This window comes from Otolemur garnettii, unplaced genomic scaffold (genome assembly GCF_000181295.1).
Source record: "Otolemur garnettii isolate 467f Iridium unplaced genomic scaffold, OtoGar3 scaffold00016, whole genome shotgun sequence".
Taxonomy (NCBI): domain Eukaryota; kingdom Metazoa; phylum Chordata; class Mammalia; order Primates; family Galagidae; genus Otolemur; species Otolemur garnettii.
The window spans coordinates 7,224,665-7,234,496 of NW_003852411.1; the positions used below are offsets into that span (position 1 = coordinate 7,224,665).

Genomic DNA, 9,832 nt, shown 5'->3' on the forward strand with positions numbered 1-9,832 from the left:
ATTTGGCATGAAACTTTTTCCTTGGAAAATTAAGAAGCATTTAAACTATTTTTCTATTGAATTTTATTATATTTTAATAACACATCACCCATACAAGAATGACATATGATTTTTAGCAAAAAGAATGTACTTAGTATATGAAAAGAAAGCTGCATATCACTCAGCTTTTAAAAAAAAATTAAAAATAAGTTTTTTCTTTACTTGGTACAACATTAACATGTTAAAGTATATAAATTAAAAAATAGAAAAAGTCTTTAAAGATAAGAAAGCTCCTGTGTAATTACAAGTGGATATGATAAATAACTAAATGAGTCAGATCCATCACTGATAAATTTTGATGAAAAACCATATGGATTGTGTCCCTGTTATTTAATAGTTCCAGTAATATACTCTCCACTTTGATAGGATCTTACTTTTATTATATTGCAGAGCAATGCTGCCAAGTATACTACTGAAATGTAGTTCTGTCTATTTTGTTAAATTAATGGGGTGAAAATCCCCCGAAACACCAATTGATGTTATTAAAATATAGAACTATATTATTCACTAGTCATCAGACCTAAAACACATGAATATATGCATACCGTCAAAAAAAAATCTATTGAAATTTAGAGAGGAAAAGGACCAACTATTCTCAAAAACATTTGACGACTTTATAAACTACCTCAAATGCTAAGTGAACGAGGGACAACAATCCTTTACTAATACTTTATATGTATTTCTGCACTGCACCAATAATACAAGATAACAGCTGTTAGACAGACATGTGTTACAGACACTTTACTTATCTTAACATTATCTCCCATGAAAAAACCATTGGGAAATAATTTCATGACACTTGGACTTTCAAAATCTTGGGTGGATACCCAAAAACATTCCAAAAGAATTAATATACTAAAAGTCATATTCAGTCATAACCTAAAAGTTGACACTAGGAGAATATTTAAATCCAAAAAGATACCTCTTAGGGTCAAGTAGTCATAGGCCCTCAGCAATGCCATTTATAAAAAATAAGGTTTGAAACGTCACAATTAATCTAAAAAAGGATTTAGTTGTAAAGTTTCCTGGGCATTGAACCTTAGAAGAAGTCTAGTGAGCCGTGGCTAGAATAACAAGAGGCATTTATAAGCTGTAAAAAAATGAGGTTTAAAATTATTTTACAAATTCTCTATTCATTCATCCAAAATTTCTTGAGAGCTTCACTACTGTGCCAGATTCCAAGCACTAATCTTTCAAAAAGTGAGTAAGCCACAGGGCCCAATCTTACAAGTGCGTGACAAGTGTTAAACAGAAGTCTGGAGAGCTGCCAAGGTGAACTGTGCCCAAGTATTTTTAACAGTGGAGGTACAATCAACCATGTCTTTCTCTCAAACCAAGAAAGGAGGATCCAGTAATTTAGTCAGTACAGAAACTCAGAATGGAAATTTCTTATCTCCAATGTGAAAATCTTAAAATTATCCCAGTGCACAGACTACCTAAAAAAAAAAAAAATTCTTTGGTTCATACAAAGATGATATTTAAGAAATAAATGTCTTTTTATGTGGATGTTTGAAGCAACTTTAACAATAATAGGTAACATTTATTGAGTACTTCCATGGGTCAGGGATATAATCAATTTCCATAGGTCCATGCACTAAATTCTGACAATACCACCAAGATGGAGAAAGGTGGAGATAAGAAACCTGCCCAAGCACACAGGGCTAGTGAGTAACCACCTCTGGTCACTGCACTCTTTCTTTCACCTATGAGCTCTCCCTCCTCCCTGGAGCTTCTGATCACTCTGAAATGCAAAAATAGCTACCAGAAATGAATAATGCATTTTCGTAGTAATTTCTGTATGCACTTGCTGCTGAAGAAGACTCTTGAGTAGATACTATTTCTCTGTACACACACCCAACACTCTACTTCTTGCCCCAACACTTACAAATAGGAACATTAAGTTTTAAGCTCCTTTTCCCAGGGAACTTTTAACACTCTGTGTTGAGAATTATGTCCTTTGAAGGGTAAGATTAAGTGGGTAGTCCTAGAGGTAAAGAGATGGAAACTGCTGCTTTGGAGAGATAAGACAGGAAAGAGGGCTACGTTTCTTAAAATTTTTATGGGTTAGGGTTTTTTGTGTATTTCTACAAGTGTCAGAAACCCACCTCTCCTGTGCATTGTACATGGCATGGTAACCACAGGATGGCCAGGGATTCTGGACTCTAAACATCATCACTAGGGGAACAGTGGTAGGGTCTCTCTAGTGTCCGTATGATGGCTGGAGAAGAATGCTCTCAGAGACATTTCAATGTCTATTAAAAGAGGAAGGCCACAATCCACAAAAACAACATTCAACAGAAGGTTCCATGTTAACGGTGGCAAACAGTGAAGGTTTGAACAGCCTAATTTATAAGCAACTCTAGATACCTAGAGCTCCTATAGAATCTTGGAGAGGGGAAGATCACCCACCTACTATAGTGAACAGACTCAGACTCAAAATTAATGTGATTTAGAAAAACCATGTAGAGTGAGATTTCATGGTCCTCAATATGAATATGTAGCTATCCGTACACTACACTGTGATGGGTTAACTTGGAGGGTAATTGCTCTTCAGGACTACAAATACATAAAAAGCAACACAGCATGATTTAAAAAAAGAACTGAATACTTGCAAATATTTAGTATTCGATATCTGCTTTGTACATGAACATGTAGTTGAAATCAATCCATAAAGAGACTTTTGTAGTTATTTTAATAATCTTCCAAGCATCCTCATGTCATAAGGCCCACATTTGAACTATCACTGATCCACCCTGGACTCCCCATCTCCATTCAAGGTATAAGCCAAGGCACAATGTCTTGTTTCCTCTAGGACAGGTCTTACAAATCCCCAGAAGACATGTGGTCTAAGACATTTTTAAAGGTGTTCCACACTGTTTGACTCACCACAGTTTTGTACATTCTCTCACAATATATGAAAGGTGAAAATTTAAACTTTCCTTTTGGAGAACAGCCATGTTTTTATTAAAAATTTATCCAAATTTCATGCAGTGAGAATATTTACGTTGCAGAACCAGTCTACCACAACTCAACCAAAGCTCTTTGCAGGGGAGAATAAAACAGTATCTCACAACGCAGCAGTGATTAAAAGTACCTAGAGGTATGCTGCCTAGCTTCTTAGGTATATCCTAAATAACATACAAACCCAGGTCAAGTTGAGGTAGCACTAATCCATATTAAAATGCTTATGAAAGATCTCTTTCTGCATCTGAGGGTGTGAATTTGTGAATGCGTGTGTATACACTACATTTTATATATCGATTATTTGACTTTAACACTGTGACCTTTGGAACAATAAAAATTCATATTCTTCTTTTCCATACTAGCTTGCAATCTAGTATGCTCATGATTCCAAGATTAAAGGCTTTCAGAATTTAAAAATATAATTGTGATATTAAGTCATTTCTGTTCATTTCTATCATCCTTCTCAGTGACAATGTCGTGAGAGTCATGTGATGAAGCATACATCATAGGAATTTAAAAAATAAATATTAAGGTGTTCATGATTATTTTATTTTTTGAAAAGCAAAATCAGCAAAAAACAAAAACCCCTTAGAATCATTGTTTCATCATGAAATATTTAAAGCCTTTGTTCTGCTCATAAATCTGAAAGAGCTCAGGGGAAGCAAAAATAAAATAGAAGACAAAAGAAATTGCCTAGACTCTGCCTTCCAAAATATGGTCATATCAGAAGCATCTGCATCACTTACATGTAAGAAATTTAGAATAAGAAACTACCCTCTAAAGGCCACTGAATCAGAATCTGCACTTTTAACAAGATCCCCCAGGGATCCATGTGGATGTGGAAGTTTAAGAAGCTCTGTTTTGGAAAGATTTGGTCTAGCCTTGGACCTACAAATGGCACAACTCCTTGACAATTGGTAACTGGACCTGGATCCTGCTCTGAGTTTTTCTGAAATAAAACATCATTTACCCATAGACACATTTTGAATAATAAAAGCTTCAAGTTCTTTAAAAAAATCTTAACAGACTATCTTAAGATATTAATCAATACACTCTTATAAAAATTATCTCAAATACACTCATTCATAATTCTCCCAAAGACATTTATTTTTTTCTTAAAGTTTAACTGTGGTCGTTAAACTCCATTGTCTGCTATTCAGCAGATCTCAGGGAAAGGTAGATCCACCTGTCGTTAGAAGCCCTAATGTTTAGGATGCTAATTCTATAAAGAGAATTATGTACCTAATAAAGGAACCAGACAAGAAAAGAAGCCTAAGTACACACCCATAATTGGGATATTTTAAAAATCTAATTCGTATGGTATTTTATCATTTAAAAAACGTTATAGAATTCATTGTCTGATTTTGTCTTACGGAATTAAACATGGTTCTGCGAAGCTCTAAACTCTGAGGCTAGCCTTCATTATCACACGTGATCTGTGTATTTCCAACACGTTAAAAGGAGCAGAAATTCAGTCAGGGAACTCCTGCATCTGTGCCAGATCTTTCATTTGGTTAGAAAATGAGGTTTGTGGTTAGAGTTATGGTTCCATTACCTAGGCGCACAGAGAAAACCCTATTACCCAGTGAAATGCCACTGTGACCATGGTCATTCTGCAAACCTGTCTCTTCTGTCACAGGAGGAAAGGGGAGATACAGAGTTTACCACACATCCACACAACATTCAGCCCCTGACCAGCGATGACGTGCTCTTTGCTACATATCACGTCTACTACAACTTCTGTGGCTTTAAAAGTAAGCATTATATGAATATTTACCAAATTAAATGAAAATTACTTATTTTAAAAATGAGAATACTGCAGTGATACCGAGTCAGGTGCAAATTCGAACTCCAAATTGCCATTTTTGTATGAACCATGGCCATAAACTGCAGGGAGGAGTAAGCACTGGCTTACTGGCTATACGTGACATATTTAAGTAATACTGAGATTAGCGATCATGTCTAGGAAGGGACTGGCAGCTAGCCAAGGCCCTCAGAAGGAAACTAGGAAATGAATGAGATGTTATAAATGAAAATGTCAGCTCTGCACCCTCAAAAGATAGTTCATGGGCTGCTACTGCTGTCACTGTGATGTTCTAATAATGCAGAAAGTCATTTCTAAATGTAACTAGTTAAGTTAGGATGATTTATCAATGTATAGAATGCAAAATAGATATAATCTGAGTATTATCTTTTTAAAAAGTAGATAGAAATGTTTTACCAGGAATTAGCTATTTGGTTTTTGATTTTTGCAGCATCTTTGAGAAAGTCCCCGCAAAGCAAAAAACTCCAATAGGTATTCTTCTTTACCAACGTAGAACCTTGTGGAAATTTACCTTATGAAATAAATGCAGACACTTTAAATAACAAGAGGACATAGGGTCCTGTTATTCTGGTCATCACAGATCTTAGGACATTTTCATAGTGTTTATAAATGTATTCTTGTCTATTTTTAAAGGACTGCTATATAAACATCCCAAATTCAGCTTACTTGGTAATTTATATAGGTCAAGTTAACCAGGAAATATCATTAAACATTTTCTAAGAGAAGTGAGAAAAATAACTTCTCTTACAAGGACCTCCAACAGTTTCTCAAAAATAAAGTGTTGTCACTGTATGTCATCCCTCCATTTTTTCATACTAACCTATTCCTTTCCCTACAACTCCCTTTTATCCTTTTAGGGAGTTGTCTCTTCCTGTCTCTTTTGTCTCTTCCTGACTTCCTGCAAAGTCAATAAAATGATATAAAGGGTTGGCAACAATCCCCTCCTCCCCTGCAAAATGCAACAATTCAAAACAAAACAAAATCAAATTATAAACCCTGAATGGAAATTTCAGCAGAATCCCTCCTTCATCCTACAGCAACTGATCTCTACTGGCTATTTCTTCTATGAGTCCTTCATTTTAAAAATACTTTTAAAGGGGACCTTTTGAAATGAAGGGTCTAACCTGTGTTGTGTACACTGTGGGAATCCAAAATGCACTGCTCCCTGTTTCATAAGATGAAGTGAGAGCTCACGTTCATTATCTAGTAACATAACTTTGGCTGATTCCAAGGGCTTTAAAATGACACTCGGCAGCATCACTCTCTTCCCTGTACAAATATGACAACCACGGCCAAAGGGCCCAGGGCCTATGGTGAGAGTTGCTAAGGAATCAGACACACACAAGCTGAAAGATACTCAGAGTGTAGTACCTGAACTCCACTTAGAACCATCTTAAGCTGGCTTGGCGCCTGTGGCTCAAGTGGCTAAGGCACCAGCCACATACACCTAAGGTGGCGGGTTCAAATCCAGCCCAGGCCCGCCAAACAACAATGACGGCTACAACCAAAAAATAGCCGGGCGTTGTGACAGGTGCCTGTGGTCCCAGCTACTTGGGAGGCAGAGGCAGGAGACTCACTTGAGCCCAGGAGTTGGAGGTTGCTGTGAGCTGTGATGCCACAGTACTCTACCCAGGGTAACAGCCTGAGGCTCTGTCTCCAAAAATAAAAATAAAAAAAGAACCATCTTAAGCATCATCACACCCAATGTCTCTACAGGACAGACCTCTGCATTGATAGTAAAGGGTTGCAGCTACTTTGTCTAAGAGATGATAACCATATTTTTAAAAGTCAAATTAGTTCTGTCTTTTGCATACCTAGCAGGCTACTGACACAGCATTTACTTGGGCACCAGGCTTTAAGTCTGGTTTCTAATGAGGCTTCTTTTTCTCAGGAGCCTTTTTTCCCCATAAACTTTCAATTTAAAATTTTAGAAATGGAAAGACTTCTAAAAAGCAGAATAAGGGTGACTTAAGAAAAACATTGGTAAGGGAGTGATGAGATAGGTTAGATAAAAATTGGAAAATAAACCTCTGATCCAGACTACTGTTGAAGAAACTGCCATTGTTCCCCTTCCCTCCCCTCTCCTGAAAACCACTGTTCACACCCAAATCCTGGCATTAGATTCTATCCCCTCCTTACTTCTGACATCTCCCTCCTTCCTGGATACTCTACTTCGTCCACTTGAAGGCATGAGCACAGAGCTCACATTCATTCTTAGTAATTAACTTCTCCCTCTCCACTGGCCTTGCCCTTATCATTTCAACCAGTTCCAGTCCCTCCTATTCTTCGAAAAAAAACCCCAAAAAACTATTTTCCACATTCCTCTGCAAAATACTTCATATACTAAGACCAGAACATTTTTTAAAATGAAAAACTGATTATGGGATTTACTGCTTAAATGATATGAAGTTCTTCTTATTGAATGTATGATAAATATCTCAAGGCCAGGCACAGTGACTCATACTTATAATTTCAGCCCTCCAGGAAGGCGAGGTGGGTGGATTACCTGAGCTCACAGGTTCAGGACCAGCCTGAGCCAGAGCGAGACCTTTAGAGACCTTTAGAGACCTTGTCTCTAAAAATAGCCAGGCGTGTGAAAGGCGTCTTTAGTCCCAGCTACTTGAGAGGCTGAGGCAAGAGAATCGCTAGAGCCAAGGAGTTTGAGGTTGCTGTGAGCTATGATGCCACTGCACTGTACAGGGGCACAAAAGTGAGACTCTGTCTTAAAAAGAAAAAAATTTCAGTCCTATTCCTTGTTTCACTTGTGCCTCTCATCCTAGTCTCACCTGCCCTCCAACCTTCTTGCCTGCTGTCCTCTTTCTTAGTAATGCAGGAGGCATTCGGCTCCTCACAAGCCCCTGTTCTTTTGCCTTTGAACCTGCTGTTTTCTCTACCTGGGACTTCTTGCTCTGATCACCAAGATACTTTTCCTTCACATACCAGTCTAAATGTTACTTTGGCAAGCAAGCCTGCCTTGTTTCCTAGATTGATAAATTGTAATCTCTCTTCTTTCCCTAAAACCAGTTCTGAGAGATAAATCACCTTCCTCTATTTTGGCAATAATCTAAAACTTTACCAAATTCATCATCATAATACTTCTTTGTAGCCGCTACTTTTTGTATTCTCACGTACATGAACCTCAGCCATTTGAATGGTAAGATTCATCAGGAAAACTACTTTTATAATAAAAGTATGAAGACGGGGACTACCAACAAGTGAACTCACCAGGCTATGGTTCACGACAGGCTGCCCTGCACCAGTTTCTATAGCTACTCTCTACAGAGGCACAAGAAAGAGAAACTTTAATTTCACAGAGGCAGCTTATTTGAAGTCTTGACTCAGCACGCCTTCAACACAGAATTAAATAAAACTGTTTTGAATTCCAAAGATGTCATTTTCTCTGACTCCCAAGTACTCTCAGCTAATGTGATGACAGCCAAGGTAAAATGCTCTTCTGGTACATAACAGCAGCCGAGAACCCTTTGAAATGTTATCGTTTAAAGGTTTACACAAAGAAACACCTGGCCTGTCAAGGAACTCAAGCAACTGAAGCATGAACCGTGAACGGTAATTACCCATTCTCAACAGCAAAGCAAATAAGGCCACTTACGCATGTCACCAAAGGCCCCCTTTGTCACTTTGGTGGCACGTAACACCACCACTGTAAACTTGTGGGAATACTGGTGCTCCACCTGGAAATAAAATGATAGTAAATTTCAAATGAGCTTTCAAGATAGAATCTCATTGTTCCCTTATGACTCATTAAAAATATTCTCCTTGAAAATAAGGAACAAGCATACCAGAAACATTCTTTGCTGCTCCTTTTTGGACTGCCTCCTCTCCCACCACAGAATCATTGAGTTTAGATCACGCTTCCACATGTCACTACAGCTGGACTATTAGACGTCTTTGCTGTCAGGTTCACCAAGCACTTGGAAAAAATGTAAATCAGGACTGCAAGTAATCTGGCAGCACAGCCAGGCTTTGTACTGGTTGACTAAGAAGCCCTGGTTCAGCAAGGTGAACTCAGACCAACCCGTTTTAGGTTTGTTTCCTTTCATTGTTGCTGTTCAGTGACTCAGTCAATCAAAAACTCTTTTTTGGCATTACATTCCCAAGACTTTTCAAATGGACCCAGAACAATAACCAGCAAACATACCTTAATTTTACTGCTTTTGTCATAAATCATAGGCAACAAGGTTAGAATTTTCTGTTAGCCTAGTAGTTTGCATGCACAGACTAAATATTAACAGGTAGAGGAGTGAAATTCTTCACCTATGTGGAAATTAATTATCAAACAGTCCTACTCACTAAAACCCCATGAAGAGGCCAGAACTCACAAAGTTCTCAGAGAAGCTGAAAAGATTATCAAGTCTTTATTTAAAACTCAAACTTTTTTTGTTGCAATCTTAACAGAGGCCACCTCAAGAAATAAGTAAAAATAACACTGCAATCTTCGCAGTTTAATCCCTGGAGATACGTGCTGAATGGTAATAACCTTGTTTAAGGGTTCAAAAACTCATAATGAATTAAAAGGAGGCTAAAAGACTAACAATCCTGAGAAATGAGTAATTGTAGTCTAAAAACAAGGAGACAGGAAGAAATTGTCAAATGTATAGCTAGATTCATAAGGAACAGCAGTAGTGAGATGTAATGAGAAAAATTAGCACTCGGCAGCATCAGAAGAAAACACTCTATCAATAGGGTAAATAATATGCAGATTCCTAACAGTATCAGAGAAGAGACGAAGTCGTGGGTAATGAGTGTACCTTCTTTATAAAGGCAAAGTAGCATTGACAGTCCTTCAGGATGATGCTTATTCAACTTCATTTTTGAAAAGAAATATTTTCAACATCCAAAAGAGCTCTCAGTAGCCAGGATTCTATTATCCATAAATAAAACCACCAATCATGAAAAAATATAAATGTTTTTAATAAAAGTGTGTTGCCTTTTGCTACAACCAAAAACCACACGTGAATCCCTGCTACAAAAAAAAAAAAAAAA

At 37.4% G+C, this 9,832-nt stretch overlaps 1 protein-coding gene across 1 annotated transcript in view; it reads right to left on the reverse strand.

Annotated features, from left to right (window-relative positions):
- The window catches only part of PLA2G4A (phospholipase A2 group IVA), a 156,894-nt gene that overhangs the window by 100,130 nt on the left and 46,932 nt on the right, over positions 1 to 9,832 (reverse strand). Inside the window, exon 3 of the mRNA XM_023510771.1 lies at positions 8,439 to 8,520. Coding sequence (XP_023366539.1) covers positions 8,439 to 8,520 — 82 coding nt within the window. The remainder of the gene's footprint in view (positions 1 to 8,438; positions 8,521 to 9,832) is intronic.